This window comes from Orycteropus afer, unplaced genomic scaffold (genome assembly GCF_000298275.1).
Source record: "Orycteropus afer afer isolate SDZICR_OR568_19922 unplaced genomic scaffold, OryAfe1.0 scaffold00032, whole genome shotgun sequence".
NCBI lineage: Eukaryota > Metazoa > Chordata > Mammalia > Tubulidentata > Orycteropodidae > Orycteropus > Orycteropus afer.
The window spans coordinates 8,889,988-8,914,737 of NW_006921619.1; the positions used below are offsets into that span (position 1 = coordinate 8,889,988).

Genomic DNA, 24,750 nt, shown 5'->3' on the forward strand with positions numbered 1-24,750 from the left:
GGTATTTTCATGCAAATTCTTCTGCTAGTTGGGGTTTAGTCCACTTTTGTATCCTTCCCTTCAAGGCTCAGGGGTCCAAGATTATCTTCTGTGTGTGTGTTAATTGGTTTCCCTTTTCTTTGTTGAAGAGCGTCTGTGCAGTCCTTGTGCCTAGTCCGCCATCTTGCCGGAACCTCTATATATATATTCTTGTATTTAGTTATAACAAAGAAATTTTTCTTAAACCCAACTTACATGCATCAGTATACCTACAATCCTAAAACTCTATGCTAATTTACTTTTTAACCTTCTAAGGCACTCCAGTCAAAGCTGTCATTATTACCCAATCACAGCAACACTTAAGAGTCATATGGCTTTGCCTGCTCTGCACTACAAACATGTGTTGTTGTTTTCATTGTTGCTGGTGTTTTTATATTCTCAGATTATGTCAAATTTCTAGTATTTTAGCTACAGTGTTGTGGTAATTAGTATTTGTGAACCTGTACCAATTTGAGAAAAGTAGTAATTAAAGGAAAAGAAGGAAAAAAAAAAAAGTCTTCTGCCCAGTTACTAATAATATTGTAAATAATAATGTTGTAACTCAATGCAGAATGATTTTCACAAAACAATTCTGTTGTTAGTATTCATATAATCTAAGAAATATTACATGTAAGCTATTTACAACTATATTTATTACATATTATTCTATGATTGGAGCTCTGGTAGTGTAGTGCCTAAGGCACCTGACTACTAACCAGAAAGCTGGCGGTTCAAACCCACCAGCCACTCCTTGGAAGGTAGGTTGGGCAATCTACTTCTGCAGTGATACCGCCTCGGAAGCCCAAGGAGGGGTTGCTATGGGTCAGGTCTGACTCGATGGCACATAACAACAACAAGGAGTCTGAATGGTCTGGTATGGGAGCAATCCATGGGGTGGGGGGTGAAAACATGATTTACTGTACCGGGTGACAACCCGAGTGACACCACTGTCCTCTAAGCATATGCCTTACCTCATATATTGATTATTAATGAACTATTTCATTATGCATGCAAGTCATAAAACAAAAAGACACACTTTTAAAATGCTAATTCCAATTGCCAGAGTAGTTTGTTGTTTTGTTTTGTTTTTTAAAAAGGTCTCTTAGGACACAGGCAGTTTTCATTTAGTTTGGCCTTAATGAGTATTTACTACACCCAGGGCCCAGAAGCAGAATCCATGAGGACTTTAATTTCCTTAACTTAAACAGAAGAAAGTACAACCCTAACTAAGACACTTTTCTAACATATTTAAAAACACCATTTTTCACCACTGAATTTTCCTATTGGGTACACTGTATGCTTTTAAATATACTCTTTTTGATATACTCTTGTATATCAGATGTTCAACAGGCAGCAGTACTCAGTTCTTAGTTTTAAAAAATGTTTCCCAGACATATAAGAATCCTATTTTCTTAGGGAATTATTTAAAACATTACCTATAGTTGGCCTAGTTTTAACAAGAGAGGATATATGTTAGTTAAATGGAAACAGGGGCTTAGTTTTCTCTCTTGAAAACATGTATTATAAAATACATAAACTTATAAGACCATCACATACTAAGTATATGTTTATTCTATATTTACTTACAAAAGGAATTTACATGGTTTAATATAATAGAAACAAAATAAGATTGTTACACAAAGATAAAAACATGGGGTACTAATAAAATAAGGGGGAGTTCTGGTAGCATAGTGGCTAAGACACTTGCCTGCTAACCAGACGGCTAGCAGTTCAAACCCACCAGCCACTCCTCGGAAGGAAGGTTGGGCAATCCTACTTCCGTAGTGATACTGCCTCGGAAACCCAAGGTGGGGTCGCTATGAGTCGGGTTTGACTCGACGGCACATAACAACAACAACAATAAAATAAGGAGCTCTGGTGGCATAGTGGGTAAGGCATTTGGTTGTTAACCAGAAGGCTAGTGGTTCAAACCTGTCAGCTCTTCCATGGGAAGAAGATGACACAATCTACTTCTGTAAAGATTTACTGCCTTAGAAATCTAATGGGGATTGCTATGAGTTGGAACTGACTCAATGGCAGTGGGTTTTTTTTGTTGCTGTTGTTTTTGTTTTCGTTTTGGATATCATGAATAAAATAATTATTCCAGAAAGCTAGAGTAAGAATGAATGGTTACTAAAACTGAGACCTAATTTTAATTTTGAATTTGCAAACAGCTATTATCGTTAGATAAGAGACTATTGTAATAGCTCATCCAGTTCATCAGGCAGTGACTTTTCCCTTCTGTCAGAGACAAGCTTTACATGTAGGAGACAATAAACATAATGTACAATGCCTGCATGCATCCCCATGATCAGCTGTGGACTGGATCACTCTGATCCATAAGGTTTTCACTGGCTGGTTTTCAGATGTACACCTCCAGGTATTTCTTCCCAGTCCATCTTTGGAAGCTCTACTAAAATCTGTTCAGAATCACAGGATGTGTGTTCTGATATAGCTGCACATGAGGTACACTGCCAGGAATTGAACCTGTGTCTCTTGCATGGAAGATGAGAATTCTACCACTGAATCACCATTGTCTTCCATAAGATATCAAGACTAGGCAAATATATAAAAGTTTATTAGTAGTTACCAGAGGTAGAAGAGAGGGTGTGTTATGGACTAAATTGTGTCCCCTAAAAATATGTATCAACTGGGCTCAGCCATGAATCTCAGTGGTTTGGTAGTTATGATGTAGTTTTGCAGTTACATAATGATTTAGTCCCCATTCTGTGATCTGACACAATGTAATCACCTTCATTATAGGATCTGATATAATGTAATCACCTCCATGATAAGATCTGATACAAACAACCAATCAGTCGAAAAGGAGCTTCCTAGGGACTGTGGCCTGCATCCAATATATAAGGGCATTCTGGCAAAGCTCTCTGCCTTTTTGCTCATTCTAGATCCTACATCGAGCTTCTCATCATGTGACCTCTGGTTCTTGAGATCTCTGCCAGCAGCCTGCCTTCCACTGCCATCAAGTTGATTCCAACTCATAGTGACTCTATAGGCCAAAGCAGAACTGCCCTCTATGGTTTCCAAGGTTGTAAATCTTTACAGATGCAAACTACCTCTTCTTTCTCCTACAAGCAGCTGGTGGGGTCAAACTGTCAACATACTTAGCAGCCAAATGCATTAACCACTGCACCACCACAGCAGCCTGCCAATACTGGATTTCTTAGCCTCTGCAGCCTGTGAGCCAGCAGCCTGTCATCTTATCTGCCAATTTTATAAGGCTTCAGCCTGATATGTGACCAATGGACTTGGGACTTGTCACCTTATACATCAGCATGAGCCAGTCCCATGAGACATATACATAAACACACACATATCCACCACTCATCTGTCAGTTTGTCATACTGTGGTGTGCTGTGTCATACTGTGTCTTGCTATGAGGCTGAAAGCTATAGCATCAGTATTTCAAATACCAGGAGGGTCACCCATGGTGGACAGGTTTCAGCAGAGCTCCAGACAAAGACAAGCTCAGAAGAAGGAAGGGCCATCCACTTCTCAAAGAATTGGCCAGCAAAAAACCTTATGAATAGCAGGAAAACACTATCTGATATATTACTGGAAAACTTTATGAATAGTCCTGAAACATTGTCTGATATAGTGGCAGAAGACGAGCCCTTCAGGTCAGAAGTCACTCAAAATACGACTAGGGAAGAGCTGCCACCCCAAAGTAGAGTCAACCTTAATGACATGGATGGAGTAAAGCTTTCCGGACCTCCATATGCTGATGTGGCATGACTCAAAATGGGAAGAAACAGCTGCAAACATCCATTAATAGTCAGAACATGGAATTTATGAAGTATGAATCTAGGAAAATTGGAAGTTGTCAAAAATTAAATGGAACACATGAAGATCAATATCCTAGGCATTAATGAGCTGAAATGGACTGGTCTGGGCCATTCTGAATCAGATAACCATATGATCTATTATGCCAGGAATGACAAATTGAAAAGGAATGGTGTGGTATTCATAATCACAAAGGATGTTTCAAGATCTGTCCTGAAGTGCAATGATAGGATGATATCCATATGCCTACAAGGAAGGCCAGTTAACACTACTATTATTCAAGTTTATGCATCAACCACCAAAGACAAAGATGAAGAAATTGAAGGTTTTTATCAACTTCTGCAGTCTGAAATTGACCAAACATGCAATCAAGATAAGTTGATTATTACTGGTGACTGGAATGCAAAAGTTGGAAACAAAGAAGAATCAATCACCAGTAGTTGGAAAATATGGCCTTGGTGATAAAAATAACACTGGAGATTGCATGACAGAATTTTACAAGACCAAAAACTTATTCACTGCAAATACCTTTTTTTCACCAATGCAAACAACAGCTATACATGTGGACTTCACCAGACGTAGTATACAGGAATCAGATTAACTACATCTGTGGAACAAGGCAATGAAGAAGCTCATTATCTGCAGCCAAAACAAGGCCAGGAGCTGACTGTGGAACAGACCACCAGTTGCTCATATGCAAGTTCAAGTTGAAGTTGAAGACAACAAAAACAAGTCCACAAGAGCCAAAGTATGACCTTGAATATATCCCTCCTCAATTTAGAGACCATCTAAAGAATAGATTTGATCCAATGAACATATGCCTTCCTTGTAGGCATATGGATATTATCCTATCATTGCACTTCAGGACAGATCTTGAAACATCCTTTGTGATTATGAATACCACACCATTCCTCTTCAATTTGTCATTCCTGGCATAATAGATCATATGGTTATCTGATTCAGAATGGCCCAGACCAGTCCATTTCAGCTCATTAATGCCTAGGATATTGATCTGGCTGAAAATCAGAGAAAGTGTAGGATGACATCAAGAACATCATTCATGAAGAAAGCAAAAGGTCATTAAAAAGACAGGAAAGGAAGAAAAGACCAAAAGGGATGTCAGAAAACACTCTGAAACTTGCCCTTGAATGCAGAGTAGCTAAAACAAATGGAAGAAATGACCAGATAAAAGAGCTGAATGGAAGATTTCAATGAGCATCTCAAGAAGACAAAGCCAATTACTATAATGAAATGTGCAAAGACCTGGAGTTAGAAAACCAAAAGGGAAGAACACGCTTGGCATTTCTCAAGCTGAAAGAACTAAAGGAAAAATTCAAGCCTCGAGTTGCAATACTGAAAGATTCTATAGGCAAAATGTTGAATAATGCAGAAAACATCAAAAGAAGATGGAAGGAATACACAGAGTCACTGTACCAAAAATACTGGTCCGTGTTCATGCATCTCAGGAGGTGGGATATGATCAAGAATCAATGGTATTGAAGGAAGAAGTCAAAGCTGCACTGAATTAACTGGCAAAGAACAAGGCTCCAAGAATTGACAGAATACTCATTGAGATGTTTCAACAAACAGATGCCACACTGGAGGCACTCACTTGTCTATGCCAAGAAATCTGGAACACAGCTACCTGGCCAACTGGAAAAGATACATATTTGTACCCACTCCAAAGAAAGGTGATCCCCCAGAATGTGGAAATTATTGAACAATATCATTAATATCACATGCAAGTAAAATATTGCTGAAGATAATTCAAAAATGGTTGCAGCATTATACTGACAGAGTTTCCAGAAATGCAGGCTGGATTATTCAGAAGAGGACATGGAACAAGGGATATCATTGCTGATGTCAGATGGATCTTGGCTCAATGCAAAGAATACTAGAAAGATGTTTACTTGTGTTTTATTGATTATGCACAAAAACGTATGTGTGGGGATCATAACAAACTATGCATAACATTGAGAGGAATGGAATTCCAGAATATTTGATTGTGCTCATAAGGAACCTGTACATAGACTTGTTCGAACAACAGGATACTTCAAGGTTTAAAATCAGGAAGGGAGTGCATCAGGGTTATATTGTTTCACCATTCAATCTGTATGCTGAACAATCAACGTCAATGGAAGCAGCAGTCAAGACATCAAAACACATATTACATTGGGCAAATCTGTGCAAAGGACCTCTTTCAAGTGCTGAAAAACAAAGATACCTCCTTGAAGATTAAGATGCACCTAACCCAAGCCATGCTATTTTCAATCACCTCATATACATGTGAGAGCTGGACAATGAATAAGGAAGACCGAAGAAGAGTTGATGCTTTTGAGTTGTGCTGGTGAAGAATGCTAAAAGAACCATGACTGCTAAAAGAACTAACAAATCTGTCCTGGAAGAAGTACAATGGGAATAATCCTTGAAAACAAGAATGGCCAGACTTCGTCTCATCTACTTTGGTGATGTTATCAGAAGGGACTACACTCTGGAGAAGGATATCATGCTTAGCAAAGTGGCGGGTCAACGAAAAAGTGGAAGGCCCTCAACAGGATGGACTGACACAGTGGCTACAGTGATGGGCTCAAGTATAGCAAGGATCGTGAGGCTGGCACGGGACTTGGCAGTGTTTCGTTCTGTTGTACATAAGGTCACTATGAGTCAGAGATAATTCAATGGCACATAACAACAACAAAAACATGCTGAACAAATAATACAAGAAGCAAGACTATATATAAAGAAGAATGTAGCATCAGGAAGGATAAGGGAAACTCTACTGGACAAAAGAAACAAAGAAAGGAAAAAAAATCTATTGAAAGAGACTTAATATAGTAAAACAACAACAAAAAAAAAACAAACTCACTGCCATGGAGTCAGATCCGACTCATAGCAACCCCTTGGGGTTTCCGAGGTGGTATCTCTACGGAAGGTGATTTCCCAACCTGCCTTCTGAGGAGTGGCTGGTGGGTTTGAACCACCAGCCTTCTGGTTAGCAGTCAAATGCCTTACGCACTATGCCACCAGAGCTCCTAGTTAATATGTTGTTGTTTTTATGTGCCATCAAGTCGGACCCGACTCATAGCGACCCCTCCTTGGGTTTCCGAAGCAGTATCACTACGGAAGTAGATTGCCCCATCTTCCTTCTGACTACTTAATATAGTACTAGTTCATTATTATAAAAAGTCAAGGAAAGGTTTACATATGGAAGACAATTTTCTCTGTTGGTTAGCAGGATGGGAGTGGGGAGGAAGAAACACTGCAAAAAAAAAGAAAAAGAAGTATTGACCCATGTCACCTCAGTTTTGTGTATTTCACCAAACACAAATTATATTTCAATAAAATACATTTTAAAAAAAGAAAGAACATGGCATCAGGATTGGAGGAAAACTCATTAATAATCTGTAATACACAGATGACACAACTCTGCTTGCTAAAAGTAGGGATGACTTGAAGCACTTACTGATGAAGGTTAAAGACTTCAGTCTGCAATATGAATCACATCTCAAGATTAAAAAAAACAAAAATGCTCATAATTGGACCAGTAAGCAGAAATACAATGAATGGAGAAAAGACTGAAGTTGTTAAGATTTCATATTACTTGGTTCCACAATCAACACTATAGGTAAGCAGCAGTCAAGACATCAGACAAGATACTGCACTGGGCAAATGTGCTGCAAAAGACCTCTTTCAGGTACGGAAGAGCAAAGATATCTCCTTGAAGACTAAAATGTGCTTAGCCCAGACCATGGCACTTTCAATCACTTCATAAGCATGTGCAACCTAGACAATGAACAAGGAAGACCAAAGAAGAGTTGACACTTTTGAGTTGTAGTGTTGGTGACGAATACTTAAAGTACCATGGACTGCTAAAAGAACTAACAAATCTGTCCTGGAAGAAGTGCAACTGGAATGCTCCTTGGATGCGAGAATTGCCAGACTTCGTCTCACCAACTTTGGTCATGTTTTCAGAAGAGACCATTCCCTAGAGAAGGCTATCATGCTTGGTAAAGTGGAGGGTCAGTGAAAAGGGGGAAGGCCCTCAATGAGATGGATTGACACAGTGGCTGCAATGATGGGCTCATGAATAGCAAGGACTGTGAGGCTGGCACAGGACCGGGCAGTGTTTTATTCTGTTGTGCACAGGGTTGCTATGAGTTAGAGCCAACTCAGTAGTACCTAACAACAACGACAACAACAACAATACACACACATATAAGATTCACTGATTTTGTTTCTGCAGTGAACCCAGCCTAAGACGAGGGAAATGGGAAATCACTGCTTAAGAGTGACTGAAACAGATAGTGATGATGGCTGTACATGATAAACATAATCAATATCGCTGAACTGTACATGTAAAAAATGTTGAATTGGCAAATGTTTTATGTATTTTTTTTCCACAATTAAAAAAAAAAGTTGGGCACATTATATAAAATTATTGTTCTTTGAAGATGTCTTTAGGAAGGTAGATTAATGGACCATGGAGGCAGGAAACAGAGCTCAGAGTAGGGTCTCTCACTCTGGTTGAGCATCAAAACGATCCATGGAGTGCTATAAAAACCACTGAAGCTGGCTCCTGGGTGGCACAAATGGTTATGTGTTCAGCTACTAACCAAAAAGTCGGTAATTCAAATCCACTAAAAAGTGCTTTAGAAGAAAACGTTGATGATCTACTTAGAAAAGCAGAGTCATTGGAAATCCTATGAAGGACAGTTCTACTCAGACACACATAGGGCTGCCATGCAATCACAATTGACTCAAGGGCAATGTTTTACTATGTACTTGACACATGGTACTATACTAGTGCCAGGTAAGGCAGCAAAGAAAATTACATTAAAAAAAAAAAAAAAAAATTAAATATTTATATACACACACACTGAAGCCAAAGGACTTCAAGGAACTTTAAAAGATCCTCCAAGAATTTTTGGCCACTGGGTAAAAAAGCACTGTGAAAACAGTACTTTTATTTTTTTTAAAGTAATATCCTGTTTTTGGACAAAAATCATGTATGCAGGACTTCTACTCAGCAAGTGCACACTAGCAGCGTATAATGGCTGATGCCCCTTCTGGAAGAGCAACCTGTGTTCACAGAGCCCCAATATATTTGGGATAAACATGAGGACTTCTCTGGTTGAAGAAAGGGAAAGAAAGTCAACCTGCTTGGGCTTCCTGAAGGAAAATCATGTTCCCAATGAATGAGTGGGTGCCGTGTCACTAGACTCAATCACTCTTAAAAGTCAGCTCATTCTGATGGGCTTTGCCAAGAGCACAATCATTGGCCTGTGAGCTCGCTGGAAAGTTTCTGAAGTGCAAACATTCTGTGTTGTTGATTATAGAGAAATACATAGATTTAATAGTGTGGCATACAGTTGGCAAAACAAGTATTTGTTACTAAAGCAAAAGTGACAAGCAATAGAAGCTCATGTCACAGGAAGTAGATGCAGAGTAATAAAGGCAAGGTCAAAATTTCCCTCAAGAACACATTTTTGGATCTGCTGGTTCACCGTATCAAGGAATGAACTCAAAATTCAGAATTATATACTACAGGATGGATACTTTTCTAACTTTTTCAAGGCATCAAGCCCCTTTTCCAAATGAAATTCTAGACAGAATGCCAATAAAATAAATTCAAAGTGATGGAAAGCCAGGCATCCCCAAACACCTTTGTCCATTCCTACTTCCCATAAAGTTGGCATCTCCTCAGAACCTTAAGACTGTAGAATACAGTGTTAAGAGCACTGCCATCAGGAATAAAAGACATAGTTTGACCTAGAAAATTTTAAGGGCAAATATTACCACCTTGACCACAAATCATTATATAAGAACTAAAGCCACATCATTTTCAATATCCACATTGTTGTTTTGAAACTATTTCTGAGATACACATATACCCACCAAACCATTAAAAAAAAAAAAAAAAAAATCAATGAATCAAAAAAACTAACTCCTTTCTGGTAAAACCCTTAAAATGTATAAGTAATAATACTGGAACCACCACCTGTTCCTGGTCCTTTACAACCCTTTAAAACAAAATCCCTTTCTAACCCACATAGTTCACAACCCTAAATTCCTGTCCTTTTTATTTCAAATTAATTGAGCAATGAACACTCTTGTCAACTCAAATCTTTTGTGAGTGAAAATATAAATAAATGTGTAAAATGTATAAAAAATATATTAAGTAGCTAAAAAGTTTAAAGCGAATGAAGCAACCAATATTTTGTTAATATTCCTTTAAAAGGAGGGTAAATTCTACATTTTCAGATATCAGAGCTTAAGATCTGATTTCTAAGATCCTTGATTCATCATCTTCAGCAGTGGCACAGCCCAGGGAGTTTTAAAATGCTTAGTTCACAAATCGAGTGTCCATAATTTGAAGACATCACTATCGTTTGAAGAGAAAAGGAAAAGCATCCAGCTAGATCCAGGAGAGAGGCCAGATTATTTATGCATCCACAAAACTTTTTTCCTATCCTTCAATGGTTTAAAGAAAGATATTTTCCTTTTACAAAGAATAAATACAATTGTACTTCAGAGGGGGAAAAAAAAATAGCCTAAACTTTCAACACTGGGAAATTCCTTCCCAAGTTTTCAACCACTTACAAAAGCCTACAATGTTTGACCCCTACAACCATTGAGGAGCCTGTGTCTGCTGCACATTCCAAGTACGCGTATGCCACAGAACCCATACATTCCAACACATTGAGCAAGCACACACATGCTCCCCGGCTTCCCCAAACCTCAGCCAGCAAGGGGGCACATGGGCTGGAGGCAGGCCTACACACTAAGCACTGCCCTTGCAGCCCTTTCCAACCATCCCCACGGAAATGCAAGGAGGAAGGAGAAGAGGAATGAGAGCAAGGGACCAGTGCAGAGCCTTACAGAAAGAAATGCAAAACCTTTTGTGGCACAGGCCAACCACACACTCCCAGGGTGTTTAAACTTCAAAGAAAAGAACAAACTGTATGAGACTCCCAGTCCTGCTGTCACCATTGGCATCACATACTGTCTTCTACACACTACCAGTGAGTACCAGTCTTGCTCACATGTTCTGAAATCAGAGAGAAAACGGCACTTCATGTCATGATTCAGTCAGTCACTTCTGCTTCTAGGAATGCCTGTCTTCCTTCCTTCCTAATTTAAGGTGCTAAACTCTGTGTGTATGTGTGTGTGTGTGTGTTTCCCAATGTTAAACTGATTTCATCATCTTCTTATAACATTCTCAATAGGGATGCACAAATATTTTACTTCAAAATCTCATCCATATAATGATGGAGAAAAACATCCACTTCTCAAAGTATGTATGCATTGTTAAAATTACAAAGATCAGGAGGGATTAAAGTTAAAGGTCTCCATGTGACACAAAAAAATTACTTAGCCTGTCCTGCAAGAGTCTGTACAAAAGGCCCCTACTCCATGAACTGGTTTGAGGTTGACCTGACCAGAAAATCACCATTCACTTACTTTTTATTCACTTCATTTTTCAAAGAGAAAGAGCAAACAGAAAATATGTTAACATAACAATAAAATATTTTCTCTGAGACTATTTCTATTTAAGCTCTATTAGAGGTTCTTGAGGAGCCCTAAGGCACGTGACTGCTAACCAGAAGGCTGGCTGTTCAAACCCACCAGCCACTCCTCAGAAGGAAGGTTGGGCAATCTACTTCTGCAGTGATACTGCCTCGGAAACCCGAGGAGGAGTCACTTTGAGTCAGGTCTGACTCGATGGCATATAACAACAACAGACGTTCTTGACTGAGAATACCCATTACTTTTTACCTCCTAATAAATTTCATAAAATTATGTTCTTATCAAAAAAGTACCATCTCTGTATGAAGAAGCAAAACACCTTCATATATTATTTCATTGACATTATAACTGATCTTATCTCTTTCTTTTGGGGGGAGGGTGGTATCAATCTTGCCAGAGATCTTTCCATCACGTTAATCTTTTAATATAATCTTTTGTTGTTGTTGTTGTTGTTCTATGGATTGTTGTTGGTGGTGCCATCGAATCGTTTTCAACTCACAACAACCCTATCTTATAGTGTAGAGCCACCTCAAAGGGTCGCCAAGGCTGATCTTTATGGGAGCAGATTGCCAGGTCTTTCTCTTGTGGAACTACTGGACAGTTTCAAACTGCTGACCCTTCAGTAAGTAGCCAAGCACTTAACCACGGTACCACCAAGGCTGCTAGATAATAGTATAACTTATCTTAAATCTTACGTTACTAAACAAAAATGATCACAAATGCATAATACATACTAAGAGCTGCCTCAAAAAGAACATGCAAAGCTTTCCATTTCCTCTAGTTTCACTTATTCATGTATTAAAAAGGCTCAAAATATTCTAATATTAATAAACCATCTCATAAAAAAAGTAATTTGTAAGAAGCCCATATTTTCCTTCTCTAGCTCATAGATATTTTTAATATACAGATAAAGACAGAAGCATGCCAAACTTTGTATAACATTCTAAGTCCTTAACAAAACAATCTGAGTTCTTTTCAGGATTTTTAAAGAGTACACACTCTCCTTGCACAATGCATACATATTTTTTTTTTACACTTAACTTTCAACCACCATGATTTTTTAAAACACCTTCATATCTTTACATAATTACAAATGCCTCTACTGTAGGATGGCTTCAAGAAAGTCTCAAATTATGACCAACATCTTAAGTTCTTTTCAGTTACATTAAAGTAAAAATATACTAAACTTTAGCCTCTTCCTCAGCATATCTGTTTTGGACATGCACATTTTGTCTCCAATTCTGACCAAGGAGAAATATACAAAGTTACTCTATAACCTGTGTACATATTACTGCAATTTCCTACTTCACTGCAAGGGTGTTGTTATTGTATTTATAGTAAATGTACAGGAAGGATAATAAGACCACTGCTTCTTTGGGAGCAGCTCTGGTCAGGTGAAAGCAGGAGTTGCTCTGCAGTCTGAAGCTTACAATCCTATCTGTAGGAGGGATTAAATAGGGACCTTGCCGGGCTGTAACTGATAGAATTAACTAAGATATGTAGAAGGCCTCCCAGTCCAGTGCCTGACACATAGTAACTGTTCAGTAAGCATTAGGTACTTTTTTTCATTTTCCCTATCTTGTGAGTCAGAATTTCATGGAAAATACAACACCCTGCTCTGGTGTGTACTAACTTAAAGAAGTACGTGGGGAGTTGGAAAGAACTTTCTTTCACCTAAATTTTTTCTTGATAATTCCTTCTGCCCTCCCACTACCACCATAAATATGATGCTCCATAAATGTTAAAGGAAGCAAGAAAATAAATGTAGGAAAAGTTAACCATTAAGAGGAAAATGGAAAGTACATCACATGCAGTCATGTCAAGGATGTTTTTGAGTGATTATATCATTAATCAAGAACTCTTAAGAAACTCATGGACAGTGTCCTATTAATACTCATACTGTAACTACAAGAGAAGCCAAGGGCCATATTCTATACAGAAAATGATGAAGCAAGAGATACCACTTCTGGGGAAAATCTGGGGAGAGACCTGGCGTCTCCTGCCAGGAAAACACTTCAACCAAAACATAGTCTTGACCTTCTGCAATGGGTTGGCTCAAATCTGTGAAGAACCCACCAAATGATTCTTGAGCTAGACAGACTTTCAGTTACCATATTATACACAGTCTTGACAAAAGTTACAGCTTACTGCCTAAACTGTGCAGCTCAGGTGTTGAGAGAGATATCTGCCTTTGCAATGTCCTACTTCAATTGATAAGAATGCAACCTCTAAGACACAGGGATGTACATGGCTTCAAGAGATGAACCCTTTTGCACATACAGTACTGCGTTGTCAGTGCATGCAAACATTGATCTACAGGTGGATAGATGGGTGAACAGGCTGAACTATTGTTGTTATGGCTGAACTATTAGGTATGTCTATACAGGGGGAAGTGTGCCCAAGACCATGTACAGGGTTGGCAGACAACGTTTCTACAAGTATATTGCTATGTTCTATAGGAATATCCAGTATATAGTACAGCTAACTTCTTGGCCACAGGCAGCTACCCAGAGGGAGTGAGTAATTGGACCTGAGTGCTCAGGACCATAGTCACAGGCGACATCAAGCTCAATTGGCATAACATACTACACAAAACATTGTTCCACATGCTACTTTGGTGAGTAGTGACTGGGATCTTAAAAGCTTGCAAGCAGCCATCTAGATGCAACGATAGGTCTCGTCCAGAGCAAAGAAGAATGAAGAAAACCAAAGATTCATGGAAACAATTAATCTGAGGACTGGTACACCATTCAATCCTCAGCCTATACGACTATGAGACCAGAAGAATTAGATGGTGCCAGACTACCACTGTCAACCACTTGGAGGGGGATTTATGTAGGAGATCGTGGATAGAGTGAGAGAACAATGTGGAACAAATCTCAAAATCATTTAGGAAAAAAAAAAAAAAAAAAAGGGGACCAGATATTTGCTGGTCTGATGGAGCCTGATGGAACCACTGGGACTATGGCCCCTAGCTGCCCTTCAGATCTGGAATTGAACCCATTCCTGTGACTTCCAGCCAAACAAAATACAGGTATATGAGCTGAACATTTACTCTAGGCAGATATACTCCTTGGAGAGAACAATCATGGGAGAATAGAAGGGCTGTGTATGCACAGGGAGACAGCTCAAGGAGCAGGAGTGCATGGAGGGATGGACACAGGGAAGAGGTGACTATGGGGAGGAAGTGGGAGGGGAGCTGTTGCATTGTGGTAAATTGTAGTCAATGTCATGAGACAAAGTGTATGTGAACTGCTGTATGGAAAGTGAATTTGCTCTGTAAACTTTCACCCAAATCACAATTGGGGGAGAAAAAAAAAAAAAGCAACCTTTGAAAGAGGCAATGTAAACAAACAAATAAATTTCTTAGGTACACATGTCTATGGGCAAGTGTGGTGATAGAAGGTGGTCATGCTTTTTAAAATTACTTGCTTGTTTCTATTTATTTTTTTTCTAAAACACTATTAACAAACTGCAGCTCACTCAGACTGAAGTAAGAATAAGATCATCGCAAAGGTCAATTCATAAACAGATCTATTTTCCTATATTTCCATCACACTCGAATGACACCCTTTGAACATTATGACACTTCCAGTTGACTTCTTTAGTAAAATGAAATAAACTTAGGTAAAGCACACTGGACTGAGAATCAGAAGACCTGGGTTTAGCTCTAGCTAAAACTTAAGCTATGTCATCTTAAGCAAATTGTTAAACCTCTCTGAGACTGAGTTTCCTCATCTGGAAAAACTGTCCTACCTTTTTCACATAACGATTATTTGGAGTAAATGAAATGTGTGAAAGAGGTCAGAACACAACCAGTGCTATATGAATATAAGATATAGGCACATAAAAATAACATCTATCTTCCTGGGATAATGCTACAAGTATTATTTATCAGTCAACACACAGTATCGTGAAACCACCTTTCCACTCATATTCAAAGCAAAATGAAAAGCCATGCTTCCCCCTACAGTAAATTCACAATTTATCATTTTCATAATATGACAATAAGAAAAAGTGAAAATACCATTTCTCATTGCAATGATCCATACAATATTTTCCGGTCATTAGGTACAACATTTCTTATGCTGTAGGTAAATATTAAAAAGTCTAAAATATGCAATAGACTCTTCATTTTCATATACACATACTCCTTACTTATCAACTATCTTGTTATCTAACATATCACATTTAAGACAATAAAAAATCAACTATGGGACTATTCTGTGCATTGACCAGCTTTCCTTCTGGCACCCATCTCCCAGCTGGTACAGCCACCCATTTCTGTCAGGCTTGCAGCTTCTGAAGCAGTCAGCTCTCCAGAAGGGCCCTGGTTGGTCCCATCCGCAATGCCAGAGCTACCATAGCAACACACTGCAGCTCTTCCAGGGACAGAGGTGACTGAGGTAGATTTTGAGGAACTCTTCCAAGGAGAGCCCATGAGCAGCCAGAGAAGCCTAAGACACAGCAACAGTGGGTGAGGTTGTTACTGTTGCTCCCCTCTACTCAAGCACCCTGGAGGAACCAAGCCCTGTAGCTGGAAGGGAATGGGGGGTAATTCCAGGCCTGGGGGCTACAGCTGAAGCTGGCTGCTCCTACCCCACCCCCAAACACACACACACAGCCCTGGTGGCTGAGCTCTTCTTCCAAGTAGCTATTAGCCTTTAGGATCTAGACCTCCAATTCCAAGCCCTCCCAGAGCAGCAGCACATCATTTGTTTCCATGGGGTCTTCCCAGACCTGCAGGGTGACAGTAGGTGGCTGAGGCCATGGAGGGAGCAGCTAGTGGGGGAAGGCATGGGCACAGGCAGTAACCTGTGCCAAACATCTTGACCTCTGGCTCTGCTGGTAGTCCAAGCCCCAGAACCACTAACTGTGCCTCTAGTCCAGCCACCGGACCCTAGTCTGCCGGTGTGCTATCCCCCATGGCAGGGCCTTAGGGTCCAGAGCACAGCAGCAGGGGACAGTGCACAGCATCTCTGAGGGTTGTGCCCTGGGGCCACCTCACGTCCTCCACCTCCTTACCTAATACCAATTTGGCACAACTTGGTCTTTGGAACATAACCATGTTATATGTAAGTTATATGTAAGTGAGAAGTGTATATTGGACTTAGTAAAATAACTTGTTTTATTTATGAAATATCTATTTTACTCTGATAGTAAACAGAATGGGAAAATACAAATGCTCACATTTTAAGAAATAAAATGTGGAACAGATAAATGACCAGAAGAGCTAGAAATAAACAAACAAAATCTATCTAGAAATGTAAACTTATGTTTTGAGGAGGAGGCATATAAATATTAAGTGACAGACACAGGGTTAAGCTCTCAGTCTTGACTGGCATCTAATAATGCAAACGCATCCATTTCTACTGGATACCTCCATGTTATTTTATCTCAATGTGCCATCAAATTCTAAAGCAAATTAAAGGAACAGTTATTTCCCCTCCCCTTTGGAAACCAAAGCAACAGAATCTAAAGTTTTTTGCAAAAGAAAATATTTTTCCCTATTTTATGGACAGATCAGACGAAAGTTTATGATCAAAACAGGAAAAGTAAAACCTTAAAAATAATGCTCTGAGCACTCTGCAATTTTCTGCCCAAAATAGAACCCATATCCCATATAGTCCATGCCACCAAATGAAAATTACAAGTTTGTAAGTATAAAGTCAAAATACAACGTAAAAGATTTTTTTAAAACATTTTAATGGTGATATATGAGAGGAAAGACTGTTTACTGATAGGCGTTTGTTGTTAATCTGCTATTATGTTTTGTTCAATGATACTGCTTTGAACGAGTACTCAAAAAACTAATTTGAACTTGAATTTGAATGTAGAAAGGCCAAACCTTGACTAATAAATTATTTGAGCAAGCTGTGTTAAACAGAACTCTCCTACCTTTCAAATTAGAAGTTAATCATAGCCTTTGAGCTATTATGCTTTTGACTAAGTTTTAGAGCATAAACTCACCATTCTCCTCTTTAACGAACAATGAAGACCACTTTTCTGTTATTTAAATGTAATTTATTAGAATATAAATTTTTGAAATGTATATTTCAATCTTAACAGCCTCTAAAGAGATAATTTCAATACTACACTTCTTCTAATGAAACCAATTCACTTGTTATGAAAAATAATATATCCCCTTCCAAAGTATAGATTTATAAATAAAAATATATATTCAAATCTTGAATTTTCTAACATTTAAACAAATAACTTATCAACCACCAAAGCCTTCAAAGTATCACTTGAGTAACTCTATTAGAGCAAGGGGGCATCCAAAGCAAAAGGATGATCCTTTCAGTCGCATAAGAAACTATGGTGGCATAGAGTTAAACCATTCGACTGCTAACCAAAAAGGTAGGTGGTTTGAAGCCACCAGCCATTCCATGGGAGAAAGATAAGGCAGTCTGCTTCCATAAAGATTTACAGCCTTGGAAATCCGATGGAGGCAGTTCCATTATATCCTATAGGGTCACTAAGAGTCAGAATCAACTCATTGGCAGTGGGTTTCTTTAGTTTACAGAAGCATCACAGAAAAACCCACTACAGATGCCTATGACTTGGCTTCAAAACAAAGTTAAACAGCTACAAGAGTTATGAAATCACTCAAGGCAAGTATCATTGCACTTGATCCTGTTTGCTACAAGGTTGAATCTCCTAGGGATTTTCATTTGCCTTGTGAGGATTCAAGTCCAGAGCAACTGTTCCTCAATTAAGTGTCCTCCTCTTCCCTCTTGATACCATCTGTCTTTCAAACTACTGTCCTCCGCAAGATACAAACACACGCACACATGTATACACACCCCACTGAATCACAGAAATGACACACTTAGCTCAAAAAATATCCTCTAACAACTCTGGCCAATTGCTCATCCACTTTTGAGGATTTCATTAGCAGACTAGGAAGAGTGATTCAGCATCAGACAGCAAATATTTAGAAAGTTTAAAAGTATCAAGTATATATAAATACTGCCTGTAGAAATCTGGTTTTCATAGGTTTTTTTTTTTTTCACTTCTAATAAATGTGGCCAAGTTACTATCCTTATATGCACATTTCAACATCATTTACATTCTCCTCTCCACTACTTCACAAATTAGAGCAACCTTCACAAAATAGAAACATTGGCTTACTCAAAATAACAGTAAAATGATAATTTTGATAAGCAATTAGTTCTCAATTGTCCAATGTCCTTTAAAAAAATATTTTAAAAGCTTAAAAGAATTTCTTCCTAAAGAATGTATTTTAGATCATGTATAAATGTCTCTGTACAAATATTACAAATCTTCCTTTTTCTTTACTAAATGATAATCTCAAGTCAACAAAATAAAAAACAAAAGCCTTAGACTATCTCTTACTCATCATCTTATACCTTATACAAGAAATTTGATCGTTATTAAGGAAAAGCACAATTTGACAAATGTATTATTAAATATCATCAAATCACCTTTCAGAATTAAGAATTAGGTATTTAAATGGCTATTAAAGATCTTAATAAATTGATACAATTTAAAAGTAATATGGATCTGACAAAATGGAGAACGAAACAGTATATGAAATCTATATTGATTTATAGATGTCACTGGTTTTTAATATTTAACTAAGTAATGTGAAAATCTGATAACTAGTCTTTTAAAAATATAAACTAAAATTTAGAATCCACATCATCAACTGAATTATCAAGTAATTTGTTTCTTTATTGCTTCTATTTTATTTCTAATATCTTTAAAGCTAAAAATATGTGTGTGTGTATACATACATACATATATAAAATTTTCTATGGCATTACCTAGAATCATATTAAACACTACTACCTTTTTGAAAATGAGAAAGTAAATGGCCAACTCCAAAGCCAAATCAAAAGTTAACTTACAGTTTGAGATCATATATTTTATATTAAAAATAGATTCTATATGACTAAACTCAGGTATTAATTTGTAATTCAACAAATTCTTGAAAGAGGAGGTTACAGTATGATTTTTTTAACCTAAGGAAGTATTTTCTATTTCTAGAAAATTAAAAATTGATGTAGCAAAAGCTTCTGTTGCAGAGAGGGTTTGGGGTTGGGTAGGCTCCCCCCCCTTTTTGATATTTAATTCAACTTACACAATGTAGTACATACAAGCAAAATACAATTGAGATACTGTTTTCTTTAACATTCCTATAGGAGACCCAATTCATTTGCATTGGAGAGAACACAATTACTGATTTTTAACTCATGAAAGACAAATTCATAGCTTTTTCCTACACTACCTCATAGTATTCACACCATCTCAGTGGAACCATGTCCAGCACTACTTAGTTACTTCCTAGAGGTGGGGAGAAACTGCACTTTCCAAAGTTTTGTTTTCCACAGAATCATTCAACTTTAATTACAAAAGCACATACAAGTTAACATATGTCTTAGGTCAAAACAATTTATGTCATATACGTATTATATGTGTGTATGTTTTAAGACAAAACTTTCATTAATATCAAAAATAAAATTTCTATCAAAGAAGTTTCCACAGCTTTTAACAGCATTTCAGTTTACAATTTTTCCTCTTTAAGAAACCTTTGATCCATATATACTACCATTGCTAAAATGTATTAAACAAAGTATTAAGAAACATGAATAGAGGAAAAAGATCCAAAGATTTTTATTCAGTAGAGCCTGAAACCAACTTAGAAAAAATAGATGCTTTGGACATGGCTTCCATTACAATAATTTGCATTTAAGAATGAAATTCATGTGGCAAAAAAGAAAAAAGTTTTCTACTTCTGAGTGATCCTGAGAAAATAATGGTATCTAGCCCTTCTACTATAAAATAATATTAGGATGATATTGAACAAAAAAAATCCAATTGGTAAGCAAATGGCATGCCAATAGTTTCAAAACTGAAGATAAATACATCTCCCCCCCCCCAAGTATCATTAGCTTAATGAAATCTATTTGAGGATATATGTGTTAAAATTCATTCTTCAGAGCATTAAACAATCAGTACAAAATAAGGAAAATTAACACTCAATTGTTGAATGATTTTTTTTAAGTAAGCAAGCAATGAGGATGAACAGTTTTCATCACATTTTCACTTCAACTAACACAAAAACCACATATAGAAGTGACTTCACACTGACAAATTTACTTCTAATTTGTTAATTTTCACAGAAATGCAATAAAAGAACACCAAAATAGTCACCACATAACATAAAAGCTTTGGTTTCAAATGTCAGAGTACCCTGCTTTTTGAAAGCCACCACCGTGGTAGTGCCCTGCACATGAGAAGATACAGCTGCCTCATCCCAGGAGTCTGAGCTCAGTACACAATACCAGTCATTAGCCATCTCTGCCTTTCCCCACAGTACAAGTAGCTAATTTCTGCATTTTAAACTAATAACAGAAAGGGGGAAAAAAGAAAGATTAAAACCATCCAATCAGAAATGATGCAACCCCTCTACAGCAGCAGCTTATGCATATATTTGGTATGTTAGAAGTCTTTAGTGCAGTGAATCACACACAGCAAATTTTAATCTACCTCCTGGGTATTTCATATCACCCACATGTTCAAAGGAATAATGCACTAATAGGGCTGTATAACTTTTAGATTACTCTTATTTCTTTTATACTAAAATTTGGGGACATGCTTTTAATTCTGAACTCTAATACAAACACAACAAAATTATTTTAATGATACTCTAGCTAACAGCAAATAACCTTTGCATTTTGAAAGAAAAAAGATAAAAGGAGGAAAGGACGCTGAAAGAAAAAAGTAGTATATTTATGAGAAGTTTTAGGAGTTGTTAATAACATTAGATAAACTATTATCTCATTTATAGTGCCACATTAAATAACTTATGTTGTAACATTAAATAATGAGACACTAACTCACCAAAGTTAAAATTCTAGTGATTTTTACTGATCATAAGCTGAAGGAAAAGACTCATAGCAGCTCTACAGCCAACAGAATAAGACATCTGTAAATACATAGTCCATCAAATATTTTGAGTGGTTCTTCCAAACTTTGTTCAATATATTCATCAAAATATAAAGTGTTGTGAGACCAGGATTGTAAACTTGCAATAAATACTTAGCATATCAGAAAGCTTCAACAAAATTGGATTTTTCAACAAAAGAAATATTATTTTAAAGATAACTATACAAATTTAGAATACTTTACTGAAAAACTAATCAGTTACACACTACATCTTTTCCTAGAGGAAAGAACTAAATGTTACACATGAAACTGCAAATCTTTCATCTTTTTTTCTTTTTTTAAAAAAGGGGGGGATATTAAGTAGCTTTCTGATATGCCACAGAAACATTTATAAGCAAAAGCTACTTTACTGCTTAAACTAAAATATCTAGAAATGTACACAAATTTTTAAAAACTCCTTAAACAAAATAACTAAGTCCATAGTTATAAAATTAAAGGAGTTTGTTTTAAAATCTATTCAGTCCTCGCAAAAAACAAGTGGGTACGCTATTGACTCACAAATTATAAAGGTGGTAAAGTCACAGGCTTCATTTAGAGGCTCCAATTCAGCTACTTAATGACTAATAAAGAAATGTTTGTGAGTGAGATACTAAATAAGTTACAGCACAAACCAGGAGAAAAAAAAAATAGAATCAATAACAAAGGGCACAAATCTAAAGTGGCATTTATTGTGATAAACTTTAAACAATGATTTCTTCCTCGTTCTCGCCTCATAGACAGGTAATCTCCCTTGTAAGCAAATCACTGCGGAAAAATTCAACCTTCACAAAACTTTTTACTCCTTCATTAACAACAGAACACTTAAATATAACTATAGATTTCACAGTGAAATCTACAGTTTGCTTCAAACATTTCTTTAAAACAACAACAAAATACTCAAAAGCAATATTCTGCAGTTCCAGTGACAAAAAAAAATATCTGCCTTTAAACTGCCATCCAAGCCAAACAACCTACTATGCAATACAATACTGCAAAATATTGACCCTTTTACTGGATTATTTTACCATTCAACATTAAGCTATCTAAAAAAGAAAACTAATTAATCGAGAAATTTTGTTAAGCAATTTAGCTGACACAGTAAATATTTACTCTTTTAACATCTCACAGGAAGTCTTGACAAGCATATACCATTGTGCTGAGGGTAGGGTTGGGAGTGGGGGGTGGAGGACAACTTTTGATAAACAAGTTAAAAGGTCTCAGAGAATTTAACATAACTAGTGTTCCCACACCCCCACTAATAAGGCACCAGATACTTTCCAAGTACAGCAAACACCTCATATAATGAAAGTAAAAATGTAACTGTCGAAACTATATATTTCCACTAACAACACAAACAAAAGCCTTTCTAAAATCTATGAGCACATTTTTTAAATCTGAGTGGTTTTTTTTTAACTTATACGTAAGCCTAGTCACAAAATAACTAAGCAAAATATATTTACCTTAGCTTTTTAGAGACTGAGTAATCAACTTCCATGATTTTCCCATGCAATTCCACTTTACCTTTAAAACAGAAATTAAAACACTCAAAACCTTGCTTAGATCAAACCGGCGGGGGTCTAGGAGGGGCACGCACGGCACTCCACGCTCGGGCTCCGCCTTCGGGCGGCCTCCAGGGGTCTCCCACCCGCCTAGAACTGGACAAACTTGGTTCTCAGTGTGAGGAAAGGTGGGCGCCCCAAGTCTCGGGACAAGGTAGGGAAGAGTGCGAGCCCAGATCCGACCCCAGGTATAGCTGTGGGTGGCATTACCGGAAAAACAAATGTAATAAAGAGCGGCGCCAATTAGAAAGGATGAGCTCATTTGAAACTCAAGCTGCAGAGCTGGCGCGGCCCGGCTCCGCTCTCGTACCCCACCTCCCCATTGCGATAACCCAGGACCCGAAGGCTCCACTGAGCTCCCTTCTTGCCCCCTTTCTGTTATTGCCCCCCGGGTAGAGGCTCCGAAGCCCTCCGGGGTCCGCCGCTGGAGAGCCCAGTCCCTGCCCGCGTTTGGGTGTCACCTTGGCCTCACCGCCGCCCCACCCCCACCCCGCGTGCCGGTGGGGAAGGGGCTCCCGCCGCGCCCCGGCGCGGGGAACCCAGGCTCGTGGCCGGGGGGCGAGCGCGGCTCCGAGCGGTGCGTGTGCGAGAGGGAGAGTTGGTGAGTGCGCGCGCGCGCGCGAGTTGTGTGTGTCGCTCTCCGTCTCCCGTCTGGGCTCCAGCGCGCTCGCGGGCCCCCCGGTCGCCTCTTTCCCGGCTCTCAGCCCGGGCCCCCACCGAGTTGAGACAGGGCACCTCGTAAAAAGGTGCTCCTGGCCGAGCGGGAGGCGGGGGGACGGGCGGCGGATAGCCCCCAGCCCGGAGTTCTTCTCAATAAAATCAGACAAAAAATTCAGAGAAAAATAGGAGCGCTTGAGAAACGAGCGAGAGGGGACTGAGGTTCGGTAGAGGACGGAGGAAGATGTGCTGTCGTTCATGAGCTGGAGTTGGGGGAGCAAAGACTTCCGATAGGATCATTAAGGGGGCACCGAAAGTGGGGGGCTGTGGGGCGGGATGGGAGGGGGCTCAAAAGGCGAGTGCGGCTAGGGGGACGGAGGAGGACGAGAGGTCCTGGGCACGAGGCAAGGGAAGGTGGAAGGTCCCATTAGGAGAGGAGGAAGGAGATGCAAGACTTCAGGGGTGTCTCTGACAAAGGAGGTGACGGGAAGGTCAGGGAAGAGGGGGGACAAGAGGCTCTCTAAGGAGTGGGGGTGGGGGAACTCCAAAGAACAGCTCGGGACACCGGGGAAACGAGAGTGCCCCGAGAGAGCAAGCGAACCTCGGGGACCCTCGGAGCAGCACGGTGGGCGTCCCTGGGCTGTGGCCCAGAAGGCAAGGGACAAGCCCGGAGGTGTGGGGGGAGGGGAGCGGGCCGTCCCAGGAGCGGGCGGGCTGCAAGAGTTGAGGATCTGGTGCGTGGAAGTGAGCGTGCGTGCGGAGCGGTAGTCCCGGCCGGGCGCCGCCCGCCGCGCTCGGCCTCCCTAGGGGCGCCGTCCGGGCCTGAGCGGGGCGAGGCGGAGGGACGGGGACATTGTCGACTGCTCACCCGAGAGGGTCTCTATGGCGCGGATGGCCCAGTTCTGGTCAGGGTAGTCCACGAAGGCGTAGCCGGACTTGAGGAGGACCTGTCCCGCCAGAGGCAGCTTCCTGTCCCCGAAGAGCTGCCGGAGGTCGTCGGCGGTGACGGCGGGGCTCAGGTTCCCGATGTAAAGCTTGTTCATCATCCGTCTCTTCCCCGAGAGCCCGTGGCTCCCCCGGCCCGGTACCCGGCGCTCCTCGCCTCCTCCGCTGCCCTCGTATCTCCTCCTCCTCCTCCGCCCCCCCTCCCCGCCCTCCGCGCCCCTCCCCGGAGGGGGGGAACGGGAGGGGGGGAGAGGAGAGCCGCGCGGGGTGGGGCGAGGGGGACCGCGGG

At 39.5% G+C, this 24,750-nt stretch overlaps 1 protein-coding gene across 1 annotated transcript in view; it reads right to left on the reverse strand.

The window, feature by feature from the left end:
* The window catches only part of IGF2BP2 (insulin like growth factor 2 mRNA binding protein 2), a 281,047-nt gene extending 256,485 nt beyond the window's left edge, over positions 1-24,562 (reverse strand). The window contains exons 1-2 of the mRNA XM_007935966.2: positions 24,385-24,562; positions 22,761-22,821 (exon numbers count right to left, since the gene is read on the reverse strand). Of these exons, the coding sequence (XP_007934157.1) occupies positions 22,761-22,821; positions 24,385-24,562 (239 nt within the window). The remainder of the gene's footprint in view (positions 1-22,760; positions 22,822-24,384) is intronic.
* Positions 24,563-24,750: the final 188 nt, after the last annotated feature.